The following is a 23,943-nucleotide window of genomic DNA, read 5'->3' on the forward strand; positions in this document are numbered from 1 at the left end:
ACGTAAACAACGTATACCCAGTAAGTATCAAGCCTAATCTCGAAGTAGTAGAGATGAGATGGCCGAAATTTGACACTCACTACGGGTCAATAATAATAATTGAAATAAAACTAGAATATATAACTCAGCATGATTCACAGAATATAACAATAATTTATTTAACGAGCAGAAATAATTAAATTCCTTCAAATGCAACAATTCTCAATATATTAACTAAATTCCTTCAATTTCAATAAATTTTCAGTTTATCAATTAATCTCATTTACATGAATAACAATTTAGCTAATAGGGATAATAATCCTTAAATTTCAATGATTTCCAAATTTATCAATTAGCTTCACAAGCTACAATAAACTATCAAAGTATTGTATAATTATTATTATTAAGCACGATTTCTGCCGAGGGACGTGCGGCACGATCCATAGATGCATCTATCCTGCCGAGGCGTTCGGTCCGATCCACAAGAAAGGAGGACATTTTCTTATGTACCTCCGGAATAAGAGTATTTATTGTAAAATTTATTCGAGAGGATAACAATTTATTTCAACAATTAATTAATCTAAACAAAAATTAAGCATATGAAAATTTCATATTTTTCTACCTTTCATAACAATTCACAATATATACATCAAATATTTTAATTTATAAAGAATACTATTTACACAAGTAATTCATGCTTTGAGTCCTTAATTACCCAGACTTTAGCATTAATAGTAGCTACATACGGACTCTCATCACCTCGTGCGTACGTAGCCCCCGCAATTAGCAATAATTATTTAATTTAATCACCTATGGGGTAAATTTTTCCCTCACAAGATTAGACAAGAGACTTACCTCAATTTTCTCCAATTTAATCCACTAGAAGACCCTTTCCACGATTATCCAACTTTGATTGACTCGAATCTAACCATAAATAATTCGATACAATCACTAAAATTTATAGGAATCAATTCTATAAGAAATACTACATTTTTAATAAAAATCATGAAATTAATTAAAAATTCGTCTGTGGGGCCCACATCTCGAAATTCGGTGACAGTTATGAAATCTGACAACCCATTAAATTACGAGTCCAACCATACCAGTTTTACTCAAATCCGATTCTGAATCGATACCGAAATCTCAAAATTTAATTTCTATGAGATTTCTAAAATTTTCCAAATTTCAGTCTCAAAACACTAATTAAATGGTGAAAACAATGATATATTTGTGTATATAGACCAAATCCGAGTTGGAATCACTTACCCCAAATGTCTTTCCTTGAAAATCTGTCAAAAGTTGCCTCTCCTCAAGCTCAAGATTGTCAAAAATGGCAAATGGGTCGAATGCCTCTGTTTTTATAACTTACAGATCTGTCCACTCCGATCAGGGAGCTCTATCAGGGAGCTCGATTAGGGAGCTCGATTTTGGGAGTTCGATCATGGGAGCTCGATCTTGGGAGCTCGATCAGGGAGTTCGATTTTGGGCCTCGATCTTGGGCTCGATCACAGCCCAAAATTTCCAGCAAAAGAGAAATATTGTAGTAGCTGTTTAAATCTAATTTTTGATCCGTTAACCATCCGAAACTCACCCGAGGCCCTCGGGACCTCAACCAAATATACCAACAAGTCCTAAAACATCATACGAACTTAGTCGAACCTCTAAATCACATCAAACAACGCTAAAACCACGAATCATACCCCAATTCAAGCTTAATGAAACTAAGAATTTTCAACTTCTACATTTGATGCCGGAACCTATCAAATCAAGTCCGATTGACCTCAAATTTTGCACACAAGTCATAAATAACATAACGGAGCTGTGAAAATTTTCATAACTGGATTCCGACCCCGATATCGAAAAGTCAACTCCCCGGTCAAACTTTCAAACTTTAAATTCCTATTTTAGTCATTTCAAGTCTAATTTCACTACGGACTTCCAAATAAAATTCTGATCACGTTCCTAAGTCCAAAATCATCATACAGAGCTGTTGGAATCATCAAAATTCTATTTCAGGGTCATTTGCACATAATTCGACATCCGGTCACTATTTGAACTTAAATTTTAATTTTTCATTAAAATTCCATATCTCGGGCTAGCAACTTCGGAATTTGATTTTGGACATACGCCCAAATCTTAAATCACGAACGGACCTACCAGAACAGTCAAAATACTGGTCCGAGTCCGGTTGCTCAAAATGTTGACCAAAGTCAACTCAGTTGAGTTTTAAAGCTCTAATTCATATTTTAATCCATTTTTCGTCTTAAAGCCCGCAAGATATTGGCAGATCATTTCTCGAATGGTAGAAAGAAGAACAAGAGGCCTGACTGGTGTCTCCAGTATTTATGGGATGATTTGTTAAGGCAATGGCAGACCGAGGACTTCTTAAAGAGGAGCAAACTAGGAAAGAAAGCTCGCTCATCCGAGAAGGGAAGATCCTTGCACACTGGGGGTGCTATCAGCATCGGGATAATAAGAAGAAGATTGGTAATTGCTTAATTATTATGCTTTTACTTTTCTAAGTATATCAATTCTATTTATTAACCAAATTAATTTGTTTTCAGGAAAATAAGTATGGGCGTCCAATGCACCAAGAAGAGCTATTCAAAGAGACACATATTTTAAAGAAGAAGAAAGAGGAGGATGCAGATAGGTAGGTTGAAGACCGGACATAGACTACATATGTAAGCTTTTAATTTTTCTTAAGTGTTATAATTTACTTTTATAATATTTTTATATACTAATTTTATTTAAAATAACGTAGGGTCGCTACCAAAGTACCTTGGAGGACTTCATTCGTAGTCAGCAGCCTATCCTAGATCTTCCCATTTCCAAGAAGATCCCGGGCTCGATCTGGTTTAGTATCAAGGCCAGCTGGTGAATCGGGTGAGCCAACCCAACCTTCGGACGGGGATACTGAAAGAATATGGTTGGAGGTTGTTAGCAGTCCAAAAAAGGGAAAAGTGTATGGGCTTCCTGAGAAAAGTTTTCATCACTACAGGTGTGAAATGCAAGGAATAGGGACTTCCTCACAGGGCGAAGCACTTAATATGGAGAGCCTCTCAGCAATGCAGGAGACAGTGACAAGGCTTACATCCGAGCCAATAGTGGCCAAGTAAAGGGAAAGGCTTAGAGATGCTCAATTCCTTGGTATGCAAGCTCAAATCAGAACGCTCCTTTCTAGTGGAGCTTTTTTGTTGCCCCGGTCTCGTGAGTCATCGCTAGAGGCTCGATCTCCACGTGATCATTCCTCCCGTCCTCACCGTGATCGTTCTGCCCGTCCTCCACGTAATCGTTCTTCCCGTCCTCCACAAGACCGTTCTTACCGTCTTATAAATATAAGTTCATTAGATAGTGGTGATGTTGTACAAAACACCCCTTGACCAATACTTTGATATACTTTGAACTAGACTAATAGAACTAGTTTGAATTAGAATGAACAATTTAGAACTTGGTGTAATTACTTAATTTTTGATTGGTTTTGGATTTTGATGTTTGATTGAATTGTTAGTTTTAAAGTATTAATTGGACGTTTGGTTGGATATGGGTGTGGTTGAATTTGTGGTGAATTAGGGGTTGTTTGTGGTGAATTATGGGTTGTTTGATGTGAATTGGGGGTTATTGATATGTTGAAATATATGTTTTTATTTGGTAGGTGGTGTAGATACCAAAACATGTACTTTCTGCGAAAATTATTCCCAGAAAACCAACTGACCTCGGTCGGTAACTAAAAAATAAAATTGCAAAATACCAACCAATGTTGGTTGGTTAATGCACATTAAATCCTAGAAATTCAACTTTAGCGACCAACTGTGGTCAGTAAGTTGGTGGTCATGTCCAGATTACCGACCAACGTTGGTCGGTAATTAAAATATTATTTGATTAAATTTTGTAACCAAAATAATTAAATTTAGTACACCGACCAATGTTGGTCGGTAATATTAAATTATTAAAATAATATTCCGACCAATATTGGTCGGTTAGTCAATTAAATTGTCAGATGGTCGTTTATAGTTGTCGGCCGAAGTTGGTCGGTAAATTCCGACCGACTTTGGTTGGTATGCTCTACCGACCATTACCGACCACACCTAATTGATCGGGTTTTGAACGGTTATTGGCCATTACCGACCGAAATTGGTCGGTTTATTCGGACGGTTTAAGCGGATTTTTAGTAGTGAAACTAGGATGTTCTCACGAATTAATGTTCTGTTCCTTTTTTTCTTTACAATTTAATATCAGAACATGTTGCTCTATAAGATCAATGTAGCACTCCAGGCTAAATATAGGCTCAGAATTTGTTGTGCTGCAGTACCTTTTTGCTGCATTATTGTTTTTCGACCTTATAAATATGCTCACCAATACACCAAATAGGGTGTGGTGGGGGATAAGGGGATTTATAGCGCTCCGTTTTTCCTATTTGTGGCTTTCATGTCCTCAGCAAAAATGAACAAAGAGCAGAGATACATAAAAATTACAGCACATATATACTAGAATGTTGGCAGCTCCATTCAATATTTACATTCCTTATGCGAACAGCAGTAGATAATCTCCTAGAGACCATATCGTAGTATACCAAGATAACTACATCTAAGCAAAAATTAGGAACGAAGTGTCCATAAAAGACGGGAGATTCTAACGGAACCATGTTACTAATCACTAGTATCAAAATAGTAGTTGCTTCTTCATCTAGGCAACGAAATCGACCAACCTGAAATGATATTTCATCCACTGGAATGTGGTGAGGAAGGGGAGCCCGAGCCCTTTAGGAGCCCAACATCATCTACCACAATGTCGAGTACCTCAGCCTTGTGTGCATTCGACTCCCCATTCTGGATGCCTCTCAAAGTCTCCAGCACTTCTCGCATTGAAGGTCTCATATCTCTCTCCTGTTGCAGACATCGGAAAGCTAACTCAGCGACTAATGTAGTCATCCTCCTCACAGAGCTGTTTGTCGTGAATCCGAGACTTGGATCAACTAATTCATGTACTGAATGAGTTTGGATCTTGTTGACAGCCATATTAGCCAAATTACTATCGTGGCGGTGCCTGTTGGTATCCACAGCTTGCAATGATGAGATCAGCTCTATCAAGACCACACCAAAACTATAAACATCACTCTTTTCAGTGAGCTGGTAACATTGGTAGTACTCAGGATCAACGTAGCCTGGTGTACCCTGTGGAGCAGTAGAGACATGTGTGACATTATCTGGGAACAATCTTGATAGCCCAAAATCAGCAACTTTCACATGGAAATCATTGTCTAATAGAATGTTGTTGGTTTTGACATCACGGTGTATTATAACTGAGGAGTGCAGATAAGCCAGAGCATCAGCAGTCTCAATGGCTATGTTCATTCGGACAGGCCAAGAGAGTAAACCAGATTTGGCCCGATTTCCATGCAGATGATCTGCCACTGTCCCGTTTGAGATGTACTCATAAACAAGCAGTAAATCTCGGCTTCGCTTTGATGTGCACCCGTATAATGTCACGAGGTGCTGGTGGCGGAGCTTAGTTAAAATCTCAACTTCATTCATGAACTGCTCTACACGCTTGAAATTGTTCTCATACAAGCGCTTGACTGCTACCACACGACCATCACGGAGCTTGCCTGATTAACAATTAATTAGAACTATTAGGAGACTCTCTTACCAAATAATAGTATGTAATCAGGAGTTTGCAGTACATACCATAGTACACGACGCCAAAACCACCATCCCCAAGTTCTTTAGATTGATCAAAATTATCCGTGGCTTCTTCAAGTTCAGCGAAACTGAAGACATGAGCCCCAAAGTAGGAGCTTCCCCTCCCATAATCAGCTTCAGATGTGGAAGAGGGATAAGAGGGAATGCTTCTAGTGAAAGTGGTTGAAGAATTAGGAGAAGAAGTAGTCAGGCCATTGCTTGAACTTAAAACTGGAAGGTCTTTCTTTTCGGCTTGGACAGGTGAAGCCTGTGCTGCAATCCGCTTTCTCTTTTGTCTGCAGAAAAAGATTAGCCATCCAATGCCAATGCCAGCAAGTACAGCACCACCTACACCAAGGCCTGCAATCAAAAGAAGAGAGTTTAAAATCTTCTCAAGGCATTTGACCATGTCAGTTGTACTATAAAATTAGAACTAAAGACAATACCTATTGCAAGTGGCGTCTGATTTTTCTTTCGACTTTCTGCAAAACAATCATAATGTTGTCAATTAAGTGATAAACACGATATATATAGATGCTGAGGTACATAAAGTAAACCTGGTTCGAATTAGGAGAAAATAACAAAACTGTGGTGAGATAAAATGGAGGTATGGTCAGATCTGAAAAGCACAAACTATAAGGAATAAGCACACTGTCAGAAGAATACCCAGGGATACCCGAAACAAACATACCATGGAAATATAAAAACCAATCAAGAGAATTTAGTAAATCACTTTGTCTTACACTTTGTTCCAAGTTCACTTTTGTGTTAGGAAGTAATTGAGTAGTGTTGTGTTTTATTAGGTGTATCCATTGAATCAAACGCCTCTAGTATCTACGGATCATGCCAAATATGCAATAGGATGAGAATAGAAAGACTCCTGTAAACATGGATAGACTACCTATAAACCTGGCAATGCAATTATGTAGAACTAGAACAAACAATGTTATAAACCATGAACTTAGGATCCATCAACTTGAACGATCGACAATCAGACTGAAATTTTGCTTTCCAGAGAAAAGGAAAAAACATAGGAAGAAGCTCAACAGTCTAGTTGACAAATAATGTGAGAAAGTAAATATTGAAATGCCTAACCATCTCATCCAAGAACTTAAGTTGTTAGAGAGAGCATCAGTAATTACATTCTCACACTGACAACTGTAAACCTAAATCCATTCAGTCCAACATTCCAAACTATAACGTTTAATACTCCTAATTAGTGTATTAATATCAGAGAATAAAGTTCCAGGTACCTTCGAAGGAACTTTCATGTTCTAAAGGCAAAGTACAAGGGATTTCTTCACAAATACAAATTGGCTGGGCCAGCCCCACATTAAATCCTCAATTTCCACCTAGCCTCGTGCACCCATAACACAGTTCATCTTACGGGACATCATATTTCACGCTAAATGCCTGCATTAATGCTTCCCCTAGAGTAGTCTGATTGCTATATAGCCTTTTACCTACGGCTCTAAACAACGGAATAGTAATAATAGTTTCACACGTTATGACTTTCAGAGAAGGGTCACTTGGAATTGGACCCAGTAAATGGAAGGCGCCGGTGAAATTCAAACCAGTTACGCTACAGCTGAACAAATTCTGGGGCTTAAAAACAAATACTGCAACATTGCAGCCGTAGCTCAAGGAGAGTTCTTCGTCTTCGTTATGGTCGGACGTAGAGTTGAGAGTAGTATTGGTGAATTGAGAAGGGCAATATTGTTCCACAGGTCTAGCCTAGCAATAGTCATGGTTCTTGAAGACTGGTTAGTAGAAAGAACTCTGTTGGTAAGTGAATGGTGAGTGAACTCGGTGTGATTGTCCATACATCGGAGTTTGAAATCAGGGAGACCACAGTAGTCAGGACGGTCACCGCCAGTGAACGGGTAGGTGATATTACGAATGGAGCTGCAGGAGAAAGTACGGCCACGGTTGGGGAAGAAGACGCTATCATCAGAGAAAGAGAAGCCGCACACAGTTGGGGAAGAAGATGTTATGATCAGAGAAAGAGAAGGATGTCGTGAAAATAAAGGTGGTGGCGAAGAAGAGAATAGTTGTGGCGCCATTGGTGTATGAGAGAGGCATTTGGAATATGCAAAGAGACAGAGTGAGTAAGTAGTGAAAGGGTGTCTGGAAATGTTGAGAATATATCTTGACATAGAGACAAAGGGTTGATTGAACGTTGAATAGTACTCCATTGTAAAACGCTAGCTTTTTCTGTCTTATAACTATGTGACTGTCGCCGCCATGCACAGAACTATATATAAGATTAAAAAATAAAAATGTTTGGAAACATCTAACGTACCCTAGAATCCAAGATCTAAATAGTAGACTTCCATATAATCCAAGATCAAATTAGTATGTAATAAGTATTTCTTCCGTTCAAATTAGGTGAAATATTTTATTTTTTAGTTTGTTCCAAAATAAATAACATATTTTTAAATTTAAAAATAATTTAAATTTAAACTCTTCATTTTATATATTTTATTCTTAATGAAAAACTTTTCTAACCACACAAATGTCATAGTCCTACAAAACTTTGACCCCTTAAGCTTTTAAGACCACAAGTTTCAAAAGTCTTATTTTCTTTTCTTAAACTTCGTACCAAGTCAAACTACATCATCTAAATTGAAACGGAGGGAGTAATAATTAAGTATTGTATAAAACTAAAATGAAAATTCCAACAGAAATAAAAAAATTACATTAAATAATTTTTCTCTCTCTATGTAAACATGAGTGAATAGAGTTATTTCATATAGATATTGATAGAGAAGTATGTGGAATACCGCCATATATTTAGAAGGATGAAAGATAGTATTATCACACTTGAAAAGTCGTTTGGTTCACCTTCGCTTGGCTACTTATGTGCCCTATTACTGGTGTCTTATTAAATTATAAGTTAGGTAATAATAGTCTAATGGTGAAATGTGAATGTCATCTCTTTTTTAACAAAATTGTCTTTCTGTCATTTCATTCTAACGCCAACCAAGTTTGAAATAAAAATAAAACTAACAAAAAGAATAGTAAGCACTACAAATAAAGAACGGGATTTCTGTATCCATTGGTTCAACGAAGCATGCACTTATTTTCTTTTAGGGTAGTTAGAGAATTGTTGTACTCTTTGTCATAAATTAAAATTCTTTTCTCATTTTTTTAATATTTTGGACGTAGACTAGACATGAACAGGATGCATATATCAAGCTCGAGATTATAACATCATATTCAATTTCATGGACTGACACTGGTCAATGCTCAACATCTCTATAAATAAAATACTTGGAACTTCAATACTCATCATTTTCTCGAAAACAAACATGGCAACAGGAAAGCTTTAAAATATAAAATTAAGTTACCTAAATTAAATTATCACCTATATAAATTTAATTAGAACGGTTCCGAACAATATGTAAAAAAACATACATGACCATACAGGCATACAGCAGATATTTGGTCTGCAGTTTTCCATTTTCTTTGGTTCTTCCATAATTAACAAAGCTAATTGGAAATGAACGGACGAACTTACCTATGTATCAACGCCATATGACCTTAACGCTCAAATTAATCCATAATTTCTAGTAAAAACATGTGGAAATAGTTATGAAAAGATTACCGCCATCTTGATTTTGTGCGTCGGTGCAGTTGAAAGCATGAGTACCAGTGGCACAATGGCAAGCAAAGGCTGCGGAATCTGGGTTGGATCCACATCTTCCACCTGACCTGCCGCACTGCTCGCATGGCGAATCGATATTTGCCATCCAATTAACTGAAAACCCGCCAGAAATGGCTGATTTCAGAACTTCAACAGTTGCTGTAGCGCTGGCTAATGCCACAGCACTCGTTTGATTGATCCTAGTTATTATTTCTTTCTCGCATCTCACTATAGAGAAGTCGAAGGATACGCCAATCATAGTGTATATACCAAATATATTGCTAGGGCAACTGAACATATTCGGACGCCGAGTAGGTATTTGCGGACCAGAGAAGGTGCAGCCATAATACAGAGTAATATTCTGGTCACTGGAAACATAGCTGAAAATGTTTAAATCCAAGGAGGCGTTCTCAGGGTTGTTCAAACAAATATTGCTCAGTAAATCATCTCTAGCCAAGGTTAGTATTCGAGTAGGAGTATCGATCCCTACCACTTTATATGACGTTGATTCAATAGCAATATTCGGGATGTTACTCTCGCAGTTGATCTCGAAACTTGGATGACCACAGTAATCTGGTCTACCACCTCCCCAGAAAGGGTAATTTATTTCGATGTCACCACAGAGAATTGGCTCACTACACTTGCTGAATCGCTCGTCATCTTGACAGAAAGAAACCGGTGTTTTGATCAAGATAAAGATTAAGGAACTGAAGAGCAAAAAGTATGGATGGAGTTGTTGATGCATTTTCTGTCTGATTAAAGGAATTAGCATCTAGAAAGAGAGTTACCAACTAGAAATAGTGTACAAAAGCTTTACCCAGTTCTACGATCTTCTCGTCTAGAAAAGAGATAGAGGAGGTGGGGAGGAGATGTGTAACTAAGGGACAGAGGAGGAAGATACAACGGTTTGGAAGAACACCAAATTCAATTAGGAAGATGAGATGTAAAATACAAAGAAAAAGATGGGGTGCTTTATTTTGTTATTCTTTGGTCAACATATAGCAACCTGTAGAAAAATATTTGACAAACGGATGATACCAATTTCGCGTATATTGTCAAACGAGATATAGAAGCTTCTATTGGAATTTAGGGGTAGCAGACTTGGTCTACTTGCCAAAAAAAATTGTGTACTAATAAAATTATTTTTTCAAGATGGAAAAATAATTTTATATCCAACTACTACCGTGACTCATGAAATTTATTTATGATAAGAGTCAAATATTTATACTTGGTCAGTATGAATTGATTAGTACTTTGAAAGAAACCATCTAGCTAAGACTAGAGTGGTCATAAATTTAAAGACACTACACGCCAAAGACGCATAAACTACCAGAAAGTTGGCTAAATAGTGTGTTCTGTGGAAGCTTCTAACGCGTCAAGACTGGAACAACCTGAGGGACTATAAGATCATTCCACGATTGCTCCTCACAGTTCTGCTATTTTCTTCGTATCAGTCATATTCAACTATAAATACCAGAAATTCAACGGGAACATTTCCTCCAAACTTCTGCAGAGGCAGGTCTATCAGTAGAAACCAGTGCCGTCACGTTATCAGTACAATATCCAGAGTTCAGGTACATGCCATAAATCTTTACCTGTACTACGATTTCTGAGAAAACTTTAAGTGAATAACTCAAAATTATGTGCCGACGGATTTTGGTGAAAAGTATTCAAAGGGATAAGGAGAGGATGTTCTTAAACTAAGGGTTAAGTTGAAGCACAATTTTAGAGGAAATATTTCGGTTGGGAGATTGGATACTGTGCATATCCTGTTCCATATATCAAACAAAATTCAACCGAATGTTTTTCAGAGGTTTTGGACAGTTTGTAAGATGTGGATGCGTAATTTCAGATACACAGGAGAGTACTACATTTCGAAGAATGACTCTTCTCCACTCTCGGTCCGATAAGACTATTTGCCAGGCTTACAATACATAGCTATTGGCTTTATATTTCAGCAATAAAATCTATCATCACACCTATTGGACGTTCCATTTTATTGGATGATCCTAACGTTTACATAGCTTGGATTCTTCTAGAAGTTAACCTTGTATCAAAATTGCCTAACCATGTTTGGGTGAAAGTAACATCAAAACTAGATCCTATTATGAAAAGAGGGTATTTGACGGATAGTTGTCCACCAATTGGTTTGGGCATAAAAGATGAGAATTGGTGGCAGAATATTGATCATAGTAAAAATGGACAAATGCCTCCAAAACCAGAAGATAGTAGGACCAATAAATCTGTTGTAGTATGGAAACAAATATACCGTGGGAGATAAGTTGGTTTACTGTAATATGACCATTAATTTGGCTTATTTTCAAGTGGGGTTTAAATTTTTATTTGCCATGACATATAATATTCACTATAACATAATTCGTGGATCAATTTTTCATGACATTTGTCATGACATAATATCCACTATTAAGCCAAAGATTTCTTGCTATAAATAGAGGAGCTTCTCCTCATTCGAGAACACACCAATTCAAGAGCTTTTCACTCTTGTTGTTCTTTCTCCCCCTTTATTTCATTATAGAGTATTTTGTAAGAAAGTGAATGTTAGGAAACACTTGTGTGAACCATTTTTTGGAGTGATCTTGTGAGGTTATTCTCTTGGGGTATTTGGGACTAATTAGAGTATTTACTCTCATTTTGTATTCTCTTTTGTACTCTTGTTGGTATTGTAAAATCACTTCTCTCCGCTTGTGGACGTAAGTCATCTTGAACGAACCACGTTAAATTTGTGTCTTTTTTATCTTCTTTAATTGCCGTTATTATCAACTTGCATTGTCTTTGTTATTGTCATTATAACGTTGTTTAGCTAAATTTCGCACTATCCGGTTTTTCGATCCTAACAAATTGGTATCAGAACGAGATCTAACCAGGTTAGTTTAAATAGCCAAAACGACTCTAACAAAGTCTTATGTTGAGAAATTTGATAGAAGTGCAAACTACAAGGAAAGGAGAAGAAGCAGGACAAAATGACGGACGAGTAGTTTGCCGTCATAGACAAAAAGGAAAAAGCAAGTATTATTTTAAATCTCTCAAATGAGGTTTTGCGTGAAGTTGCAGCAGAAAGCTCACCCAAAGGCATATGGGAAAAGCTGAAAACCCTATATATGAAAAGAACAGTAGAAAACAGGCTTTACCTAAAGCAAAAACTCTATATTTTTCGTATGGCTGAAGATACCTCTATACTTGCACATCTTGATACTTTTGATTCTCTTCTTATGGATTTAAGTAACATAGATGATGAAATCAAAGATGAGGATCAAGCTCTGTTATTGCTTGTTTCCATACCCCCAGTCGTTTAAGCATATAATAGATACTATATTTTATGGAAAGGATAATATCTCTTATAAAGATATCAAATCTATTTTGAAATCAAAAGAACAAATAGATAGAGATATTATTGGGAAAACTAATGGGAACCAAGGGGGAGACTTATTCATAAGAGGTAGATCCAATAAGAAAGATTCAAGTTGTGAGAGACCTAAATCAAGGTCAAAATCCAGATACAAAATGTCATGTGCAAAATTGTCATAAGAAATGTCATATTATTTCTCAATGCTTTAAATTGAAAAACAAACAAAAGCATACAGAAGAAAAATGAGCACAAAAATACTGACACTGCCGAAGCAAGTGTAGTTGCTAATGAGACTAAGAGAACTATTTTTTTAACAACTAATAATAGTTTCAAATCTAATAATGAGTGAATTTTAGATTCGGATTGTTCTTACCATATCTGTCCCAATCGGAATTTATTTACCATATATGAATCTATTGGAGCTGGAGTTGTCTTGATGGGCAACAATGATGCTTGCAAAGTTATTGGAAAAGGTACAGTCCGAATCAAAATGCACGATGGTGCTCTCACCGATGTTAGACATGTTCCTGACTTGAAGAAAAATCTCATCTCTTTGGGCACTCTAGAATCTCTTGGGTGCAAGTACACAGGTGAAAGAGAGTTCTGGAAGTTTCTCATGATACTCTTGTGATCATGAAAGCACGCAGATCTGGTACATTGTATACTCTATTGGGATCTAGTGTTACAGGTGCTGCTGCAGTTTCAATATCAGATAAATCAGATTCTGACATCACCAAATTCTGGCATATACGATTGCGGCATATGAGTGAAAAAAGGTCTTTCCATTCTCAGCAAAAGAGGTCTATTATGTGGCCAAAGTACCAGAAATATGGAGTCCTGTGAACATTGTGTATTCGGGAAGCAGAAAAGAATCGGCTTCAAATCTCCAGCGATTCATAGAACAAAAGGTACTTTGGATTACATTCATTCAGATCTTTGAGGTCCTTCATGTACCCCATCGAAAGGTGGTGCCAGGTATATGTTAACTTTCATTGATGATTATTCAAGGAAAGTTTAGGTTTATTTTCTGAAAAATAAAAGTGATATTTTCTTAAATTTCAAACAATGGAAAGTTTTGATTGAGAAGCAAACAGGAAAACAGATTAAGCGGCTTAGAACAGATAATGGCTTGAAAATTTGTAATGATAAATTCAACGAATTTTGCAAGAATGAAGGAATTGATCGGCATCATACTGTAAGAATGACACCTCAGCAAAATGGTGTGGCATAAAGGATGAATAGAACTTTTTCGAAAATGGCTCATTGCATGATTTCAAATGTTAGGTTGACAAACACCTTTTGGGCAGAAGCTATCTCTACAACCTGTTATATTGTCAACTGAGCTCCTTCTGCACCTTTGAACTTTAAGACTCCAGAGGAAATGTGGTCAGGTACTCCTGCTAATTATTCTGATTTAAAGATATTTGGTTGTCATGCATACATGCATGTAAATGATGGAAAATTAGAGCCAGGGGCTAAAAAGTTCATTTTCCTTGGGTATGCATATGGGGTAAAAGGATACCGACTATGGTATCCTGATCCCATGACACCAAAATTTATAATTAGCAGAGATATAACCTTTGATGAATCCTTTTACATTCTAGAAAATAGTCTTTTAGTTCTTGTAATACAAATAAAGGAAAGAGTACATAGAAGCAGGTGGAGGTTGAGATTGGCATTCCTTCTAAGCCAAGCTCATCAACTTTGGAGCAAAATATAGTTGAAACTCTTGAAGTTGAGCCAGAAGCTGAAATTCCTAAAGATGAGACTCCTGAAGTTGAACCAGAAGAAGTGGAGTATTATATTGCCAAATATAGACCACGAAGAGAAGGTAAACAACCATTAAGGTTTGGAGATTATGTTATATTTGCTTTTTCAGTTGCACAGGAAACTGAAGAAATTGAAGAACCATCAAAATATTTAGAAGCAGTTTCTAGTGCTGACTCAGCCAAGTGCTGATTGCAATGAATGAAGAAATTGAGTCTCTCCACAAGAATGGTACTTGGTCTCTTGTGAAGCCGCCATCAGGAAAAGGAATTGTTGGTTGCAAATGGGTCTTCAAGAAAAAGGATGGCATTCCAGGGGTTAAAGATGCGAGGTATAACTCATGATTAGTTGCAAAGGGCTATAGTCAGGTACAAGGAGTTGATTTTAATGATATTTTCTCACCTGTTACTAAACATAGCTCTATTTGTGTCTTGCTTGCCTTCGTTGCCATGTATAATTTGGAATTAGAACAACTTGATTTTAAGACAACTTTCTTACATGGCGAACTTGAGGAACATATATACATGCATCAACCTGAAGGATTTGAAATTGAAGGGAAAAAAGATCATGTTTGCTTGTAAATTGAAAAAATCCTTGTACGGATTAAAGCAGTCTCCAAGACAATGGTATAAAAGGTTTGTTTCCTTTATGTTGGGTCATGGGAGCATGTATGATAGTTGTGTTTACTTCCGGAAGTTAAATGATGGTTTATTTGTGTACCTATTATTATATGTTGATGACATGTTCATTGCTACTAAGGATTTAACAGAAATTCACAATTTGAAAAGTCAGCTGAAAAGTGAATTTGAGATGGAAGATTTGGGAGCAGCTAAGAAAATCCTTGGCATGGAGATTAAAAGAGATTGAAAAGCCAACAGGCTATTTCTGACGCATAAGAAGTACTTGGAGAAAGTCTTGGAGAGTTTTGGCATGAAAGATGTTAAACCAGTTAGTACCCCTCTTGCTGCTCATTTTTAGCTATCAGCTGCTCAGTCCCTGCAGTCAGAGGAAGAAGAGAGGTACATGGCATAGGTTCCTTATTTCAGTACAGTCGGCAGTATTATGTATGCAATGGTTTGTACACGTCCAGACATTTCACAAGCAGTGAGCGTGATAAACCAGTATATGGCTTGCCCTGGTAAAGCACATTGGCATGCTGTGAAATGGATTCTCAAATACTTGCGAGGTACTTCAAACACATGTTTGGAGTTTGGGATAAATACTAACACTTTGGTTGGTTTTGTAGACTTAGATTATGCATGTGATCTTGACAAAAGAAGATCATTGACATGCTATGTATTTTGCATTGGTGGTTGCGCTATTAGTTGGAAAGCTACATTACAACATGTAGTAGCTTTATCTACTACCGAAGCAGAATATATGGCAGTGACCGAGGCGATCAAAGAAGCTTTATGGTTGAAGGGTCTATTTGCGAAACTCAGTTCACACCAAGGTGGTATTACCATTTTCTATATCATTCACTTGACTATAGATCAAATGTATCATGAGAGGATGAAGTACATTGATATAAAGTATCATTTCATCCGAGAAACTATTGTTGAAGGAAAAGTCTATATTCAGAAGATCAGCACTAGAGACAATCGTGCTGACATGTTTACAAAATCTCTTCCAGTGTCCAAGTTCAAGCTTTGCCTGAACTTGATTGGCATTTATGAAGAATGATTTTGCCCATTGGGATTTTTGCGGAGAAGGTGGAGCAAATTTACTATATATAAGCCAAAATTAGGCCAAGGTAGAGATTTGTATTATGACCATTAATTTGGCTTATTTTCAAGTGAAGGCCAAATTTTCATGACATAATATCCACTATAACACAATTTGTGAACCTAGTTTTCATGACATTTGCCATGATATAATATCCACTATAACACAATTTGTGGATCAAGTTTTCATGACATTTGCCATGACATAATATCCACTATTAGGCCAAGAATTTCTTGCTATAAATAGAGGAGTTTCTCCTCATTTGAGAACACACCAATTCAAGAGCTTTTCACTATTGTTTTTCTTTCTCCTCCTTTATTTTATTATAGAGTATTTTGTAAGAGAGTGAGTGTTGGTAAACACTTGTGTGAACCCTTTCTTTGGAGTGATCTTGTGAGGTTATTCTCTTGGGGTATTTGGGACTAATTAGAGTATTTATTCTAATTTTGTACTCTCTTTTGTACTCTTGTTGGTATAGTAAAATTGCTCCTCTCCGCTTGTAGACGTAGGTCACCTTGAACGAATCACGTTAAATTTGTGTTTTCCGTATCTTCTTTAATTACCGCTATTCTTGCACTGTCTTTGTTATTGTCATTATAACGTTGTTTGGTTAAATTTCGCACTACCCGATTTCCCGATCCTAACATATACTATTCAAGAGCATTTGATGTCTTTGATATCTACATACCGATAAGAAATGAAACTCGCGCCTAACTCAATCTCAAAAACTAGCTTGTGGGGTAAGGATTGCCCAAGATCATAACTAAGTCCCCATCCACAACCGATGTGGGAAACTCAATACACACTCCTGCTAGAAATTAAAACAGAAATTGGACAACACTCAGCCGCCGCCCCCCCCCCCCAAAACCTAATGTACTAATTTAACCATGACGTTACTGCCGAATATCATGTGTCTTGCAAAATTTGTTAATGAAGACGCATGCTAAGTGGTTTTTTTGTTTTACTGAGTCTTGATACTGAGATATCAACTACATCATCCATGTGAAATTGGCTATGCAACTATCACGATATTTTAAACTTTGATAGGAAAAGAAGAAAAGCTCATTATGTCAACAATAGACTTTATGATCAAAGGTTGGTTGGTGAAGGCATACCTAATACCAACTATAATGACAGCTATCGAATGGTAAGACTAGACTTACACAGTAGTGTAAGTGATACACGATTTCAGGGATGAACAAATTAACTAAAAGATTTTGGACAACTAAAATTTATAACAGTGCAATATCTAAGTTGGGATGTTTAATTTTTACACATTGCCGGCGTAAAGTACTTTCATACTATCAAATTATTTATACCCAATCAGTATAGCTTTATATATTAAGCATTGATTGATAATTCAAAAGGCAAATAAGTTATCTATGAGTGATTAAACTAGACTGAAAGCGTGAAATTTAAACTATCGTTGTATATATAATATAAATATATGTATCTACATCGGAGTAATAGTTGTCCCTGTTGTCGTGTTCCTCGAGTTAGCTCAAACTAATTAATTTTTTAGCTAATTAGTCAATTAGGCACAAGAAAAATAAAACCTCATTGACTAAACGAACCAAATCCATCGACTAAGTCAAGATTAAGAAGGCAAATCGAGGCGGAAATAGTTCTTAGGAAAACAAGAATATGTACCTGCAGGGGATGGTCTAGATATTGGTAAAGGTGGTGAGACTCCAAAAGCAGCAACTGAACAAGAAGCAGATTCGTACGGAGGATTAGGACAAAAGCAAATTGTTTGCTTCATAAAAGCATTGTACCCACATCTCCCCTTTGTGTCAGTACACTCACTGCAGGTTTTACTATCCATTTTCCATCTTATATCAAACCCTTGTTGTAGAACTTGTGCCAAACTTGTTGAATTCATGGACCCTACAGTAGCATCAGTCATCTGGAGTACTGGAACTGTGACACTAGCATTACATTTCCCGGGGCCTTGAGCCCCCGGCCATACAAAAACATTGTCATATTTGCTATTTCGACAAGCGATATGATCCATTTCCGCAAAGTTGGACGAAACAGGGCAGTTGTATAGGAAGGTCAAGTTTGTGTAGCTAGTGGCATAATCAAAGAGGGAGTAATCCAGAGTGGTGTTAACTAAATAAACAGGACAGGTTGATTCCATGATATCCTCCCTCACAATCCTTATTGTTTGGGTTGTGGGACGTACGTCCAAAATTCGATACTTGATTTTGTTGATGATCATAGTGGTGCTGCTATCCTGATTGCAGTTGAGTTCTAAACCAGGATAGCCACAGTAGGGAGGATCATTCATATTGCGAAAAGGATAACTTAATCCCATAATATCGCCACAGCTATATGTATTCCCACAAGTCTGGTAAAATTCATCGGGATTACTTGAACCTCGAGGTACATGAATTAGTATAAGGGAGGAAAACAGAGTGAGCAAAGATAACAAGTAAAAGCTTTGGGAATTCATGTGGAGGAAATGAGAAAATGGATGTGGCTAAAGGAAGAAGGGTAATGGTTTATTAAAGAAGTCTATGGTAAGTAGAAAAGTAGGTGAAATTAAAGCATGAAGAAGATGATATACAGAGGAAATTGGGTGATAAAAATGACTTCACTTGATGACTACTATACTTTTTTAATAATGGAAGTCTTGGCAAAAAAAATTACGGGAGTCACGGTATCACATTGACTGAAACTAAAGAGTGAAACTAAACTGTGGAGGAAACTAAGTTACTCTCTTAAAGAAAAGAAAAACCTACCTATTGTTATTGATTTTTGAATTGGATAAAGGAAAAAAAGATATCATCTTACCTGTTTCCTTTGTCTCATTTTTTTTTTAAGTATATATTTATTTTATTTGGGATTAGGAAATCTACTCCAGAGAGAAGTCAATTGGAAATTACTTGGACATAAGAAAACGATGTGAGGTTTGTTAAGCGTTTCTATCTAATTAGGACAAGTATGTCATGGACTATTCAACAACCACATTTACTATAATTTGCTTATGAACAACCCGGTTGGTGGCACTTATAAGACTTAGACCGCTTCCTAGTTCATGGATGACTGGTGTACAAGATTATTTAGTGAGGTCTATTTGTCCGAAATATATTACGGTCAAACCTCTCTATAACAGCCTCGTTTGTTCCAAATTGAAAATTGGTTTCGGAAAAAACTTAATTTATATAGTGAAGTGTTGTTATATAAGGATGATATTATAGAGATGTATGATTGTAGTACCTTTGTCAATTGAAAAAAGAAAAAAAACCAGACCGAAAAGTGGGCTTATTCATTGAGATACTTCCTTAGAATGAAGATGCACCTGCCAATGTAGCCTGAAATGGAGGGGGAAGAACGGAGAGAAAAGAACAGAGATAGATAGGAGAAGTGACAGACCAAATCAACTCAAAAATATAATGCATCAAATGAAGTGCTTTTGACAAGTGCAAGGAGGACCCTGGTTATAGATATGGAACCTTGCACAATATAGATTATCTCTAGGAAATAAATATAAAATCAAGGATAAGGTAAAGATTTATACAAGGGAGAAATATGTAATCTAATTTGGATAGTGATTAATATATGACTTACTAAATAAGATAAATACTACTATAATTTTTCAAATTATTTAGAATGTATATCATCTAGCAGACAAGTCTTTCCCACAGTCGACATAACAAATATCAGACATTAGGACGAAAAGTATTTACTCATGACGAATATGGACCAATCTAATACACTTGAAGACACAAAATTACCCAACAAATGATAGGTTCCTTTTCTCCCAAATTACTGAAAGTAGGGAGACCCTAGTTGATTCTTTTAAAGAAGAATCAAAAGGGAAGTACTATAAAGAAATTTCAAAGTGCCTCATAGAAGTTCAATTTTGCCATGAACATGCCCGTAAAGTGTCCCAAACTCCATTTAGTGTTAAAGTTAAACTCACATGCTTAAAATACAATTCATTATATTACCGACACTGTGTATTGTTGTAATATATACTTGCATCGTCGAACTATTAATATTCAACTAGTATTCGACGATGTGCCCCGAGTATTGGATGCCCTGCCTCCACGCTCCAACTAGTAAAAGGAAAAGAACGGGGGGGGGGGGGGGGGAAGGAGCGGGGCTTCTAATCTTCACTGTCAATAGGTGCAACGTTCAACAATCCAGGCCCATAGAAGCCCAAGTGATAACATTAGTATGAAATTGGAAGAAATTGACTGGGGGTTACATTAACAAGTCCATTTTGGCACTGTGAATGAATAGTAGCGAAATTTGGCATGACATGACAATTAGGTCCAACAATTGGCATAAAAAAGCCAATGTTTTAAGATTTGGCATATGGTAGCATACAATTATTCTCTCTCTTCTAATGGTTCAACCACCATCCTAAAAATAAGCCTCATCAAAATTATTTTCCTTAAGAATAGCAAAAAATATTTAAAACCCTCTCTCTCTTCTCTCGTAGCAACCATCATCCTAGAAATTAGGTTTCATTTCCTTCATTACTATCCGTAAAAACTCCCAAATATTTTTTGATTATTTTTTTAGTTTTTTTATCTGTATATCCAAATATATATAACACAATAATAATTATATTATTTGTATATCACAATGTATAACATAATAATAATGTGTATATCAAAAAAGTATATTAAAATTTTATTTTTCTTCTTTGTATAACACAATTCAGATTGAAAATTCAAGTTCAAGACGACTCCACATGTGTATCCCCTATTGTATCCTGTGTATATCTCTATGTACATCAATGATATCTCATGTATATCATATGTATCTGTGTATATCCATAAATATTTGTGTTATATATACGATATAAAATGTCATATACACGGGCATCCATAACAAATTATGCTGTATACACGATATACAAAGTGATATACACATATGTTCTTAAAAACCTATGTGTGATATATACTGATGTACACGATATACAACGTGATATACACATGTCGCAATTAGATTTTTAGGTCTGATATTTTTACCTGAAACCAGTTTAAATCACTTCTAATCTTGCTAAAATTTTGTATATAGCCTCGTTTAGGTATTTTTAACCAATTTCAATCACATCCACTCGTTCAATCCAACCAAAAAAAAAAAAGTTTGAAATGTATTTTTTCTCTCTTAGTTTTTGCTTCTGATTTTCTCTGATGTGAGATCAATCTTACCTTTTCATCCCACTGATTTTTTGCATAATTTGCAAGAATTTTTGCTAAACTATGAGAGCGAAAGAGAAGAGATAGAAGAAGAAATACAAGGAGAGAAAGGGGGAGGGAAGCAGTGAACAAGAAGAGATGTGAGCGGCAAAGAGGGGGGAAGCAGACGGTTTGGGGCCAATTATTTGAGAGAGAATATATAAGAGAATAGTTTTTATAGGATTTGACTATATAATGCTAATTGTTTGGGGCTATCTTGCCAAACCTAATATAAAGCTAAAAAATTGTCAATTCCTGTGTTTTACCTGATGCCATTTTTTCAGGACAATTCAACTTTAAGAAGACAAAATATTGTGTAAATTGGGTTGGAAATCCTTATCTACGCACCGCTCTTTGTTCAGTGACATGCCAAATACTGACGTTACATTACCAGCCGCCACCTCTCTCCCAACGCTCAACTCCCCAACCATAATAAATCTTTAAATGGAACTATAAGACTTCAGCAAGAAACTTGGGAATTAATTAGTAGGAGAAAATCCGCACTCTTCTCAAATCGAGAAACTGGAAACGTAGAGAAGCACAAATTAGTAGAATGAAATCCTTTTGGCTTCTACTATGAAAATCTAAGAATATAATACTCTCTCGACTTCATTTAATATTACACTATTGCTCTTTAAGAGAATTAATTAGATAATTCTTTTGTTTAACTACAATTATATATATATATATATAATTAAGTGATTTGACTCTCACATTTGAAATATATTATTTTTGCTTTTTATTAGGCAAGACAGCCCATGTACAAAACACCATGTATTCACACAATTAAAGTTGAAAAATAAGACTAGAAGTTGCAGGGTTAAAATTTTATACTATACAAATAAACTTTTGGTGCTGTGCACTGGCTCAAATATCTTTGAGGTATTTTTCCTCTACTTCCTTTTCTAGCTAGTTACTAATCACGCTAAAAGAATTTCAGACAAATGCCAAATTCAAGTGGAATTTGGTCCCAAGCATTGGATACGAAACTATCTTCATGTCTGCAATAAAACTCTCAGTTGCACTTAATCATTGTATAGAACTTAAGAATTTAACTTTTGACAATGCAAAATTTTTACCATCTCAGCAGTATAACCTATATAAGTGTAACTAGTTTCAGTTATTACAGAAAGTTAGATAGAATTATCTTTAAGATGATTAAAATTCAAAATTAATGGTAGGGAAATGCAGAGCTTAAGAAGGCATAGGCAAACTTACCCGACGGTGTAAATGAAAGCGGACTACTTTTTCCAGTTCCAGGGGAACCTGCACCAGCTGCAGGAATTCCACTGGTGCAAGCGTTTGACGAAGAAGAAGAAGAAGATTGATGATTAGGGCACAAACAAGTGAACTGTTTCGCATCAGCATCAAATCCACAACTTCCCCCAAACTTTTCACATTCCTTACAAGGACTGGTATCCACTTTCCATCTCAAATCAAACCCCTGTTTCAGCAACTGCTTCAAATCCCCCAAATTTCCAATTGTTCCTCCTGACGAATACTCCTTACGAGCTGGTATAACTATACTAGCATGACATGTCCCAACTCCGTCCAAATCATTCTTATAACTCATTCCGTTTATCGCACAATTAAACCCAGCCGAAGGTGCAATTCCAGTATTTCCGGCCCAAGGTGGACACACGTAATTAACCGTGACATTCACTAAGCTCAAAGCATACTCAAATATATTGGAATCCATAGTCGTGTTAAATTGACAAATCCCTTCTGCTAGATCTTTTCTAGTAACTGTTATAATTTGGGCGTCCATTTTAATATCGAGAACCAAGTAATTTACGTTTGAAATTTGTAGTATGGTGCTACCTTGATCGTCACATTGAAGCTCGAATCCAGGATAACCACATTCCTTTCGTCGGTCATTTCCCCAGAAAGGGTAAGTAATCCCTGTTAAGTTTCCACAGTTGAAAGACTTGCCACAGCTGCCAAACCACTGGTTTTCTAGAGAAGAAAGAGGAGGAAGATGAATTAAGAATAAAAGTAGAGTGTAAGCTAGAAATTGAAAGGAGAGAAGGCCTTCCATGTCGAACGCCCAAAGACAAATCGTTGCACCGAGTAGTTATTAGCTAGTAATGCAGTAGGCGTATAGAAAGAACAAATAAATGCTGGGCGCCGAATTTATAAGTAAGATATTGATGATGGACATAAACAAGAATTAGAGCACTCCCTTGACTTCTTAAAATAGTTTTAAATTAGTTATCTTTTATCTTAATTATCTAATATTGTATAATTTTTTTAATACTTTGAGTGTGTAGAAATTAAACTCTTAAAGAAAGGATTTAAATATTTTTATCTATTGTAACATATTAAATTCCCTATTTTGTAGGTTACATACTAATTTCACTCATTATGAATTGTACTTGTATTTACCTTCTAGGTGACTTGATAGTGCAAAAAAATTTACATTGTCAATTTATATATGTTAAATTATTTCAGAAAATATGATCGACTTATCCTAAATCTCATTGCAACAACTTCTAACTTAAAGAACTAATAATTGCATGTGTTATGTGATAATTAGTAGTATGGGTGATGTAGAATGGAATTTAACTACAACACGTTATA

General features: G+C 36.2%; 1 protein-coding gene across 3 annotated transcripts; it reads right to left on the reverse strand.

The window, feature by feature from the left end:
- Positions 1-4,440: 4,440 nt before the first annotated feature.
- LOC107821802 (LEAF RUST 10 DISEASE-RESISTANCE LOCUS RECEPTOR-LIKE PROTEIN KINASE-like 1.4) lies at positions 4,441-23,465 on the reverse strand. 3 transcript variants are annotated; one of them, XM_016648260.2, is made up of 4 exons: positions 22,582-23,465; positions 6,107-6,142; positions 5,667-6,020; positions 4,441-5,587 (listed from the first exon to the last, which is right to left on the reverse strand). In XM_016648260.2, the coding sequence occupies exons 1-4, from the start codon at positions 23,399-23,401 to the stop codon at positions 4,701-4,703; spliced, it is 2,097 nt and encodes a 698-aa protein (XP_016503746.1). In that variant the 5' UTR covers positions 23,402-23,465; the 3' UTR covers positions 4,441-4,700. The 3 variants fall into 3 exon arrangements, with proteins under 3 accessions (XP_016503746.1, XP_016503747.1, XP_075091395.1); XM_016648261.2 differs by lacking the exon at positions 22,582-23,465 and adding an exon at positions 17,816-18,713; XM_075235294.1 differs by lacking the exon at positions 22,582-23,465 and adding an exon at positions 9,268-10,493.
- Between the last annotated feature and the right edge of the window lie 478 nt (positions 23,466-23,943).

The sequence above is a fragment of the Nicotiana tabacum genome, chromosome 17, assembly GCF_000715075.1.
Source record: "Nicotiana tabacum cultivar K326 chromosome 17, ASM71507v2, whole genome shotgun sequence".
In the NCBI taxonomy this organism is placed as follows: domain Eukaryota; kingdom Viridiplantae; phylum Streptophyta; class Magnoliopsida; order Solanales; family Solanaceae; genus Nicotiana; species Nicotiana tabacum.

Excerpts from the sequence above, each read along its gene's own strand:
- LOC107821802 (XM_016648260.2), bottom strand. The coding sequence starts at position 23,401 with ATGGAAGGCCTTCTCTCCTTTCAATTTCTAGCTTACACTCTACTTTTA. Across the intron at positions 6,143-22,581 it reads GCTTTCATTTACACCGTCGG|AAAGTCGAAAGAAAAATCAG; the intron begins GTAAGTTTGCCT and ends ATTGTTTTGCAG. Across the intron at positions 6,021-6,106 it reads TCAGACGCCACTTGCAATAG|GCCTTGGTGTAGGTGGTGCT; the intron begins GTATTGTCTTTA and ends TTTTGATTGCAG.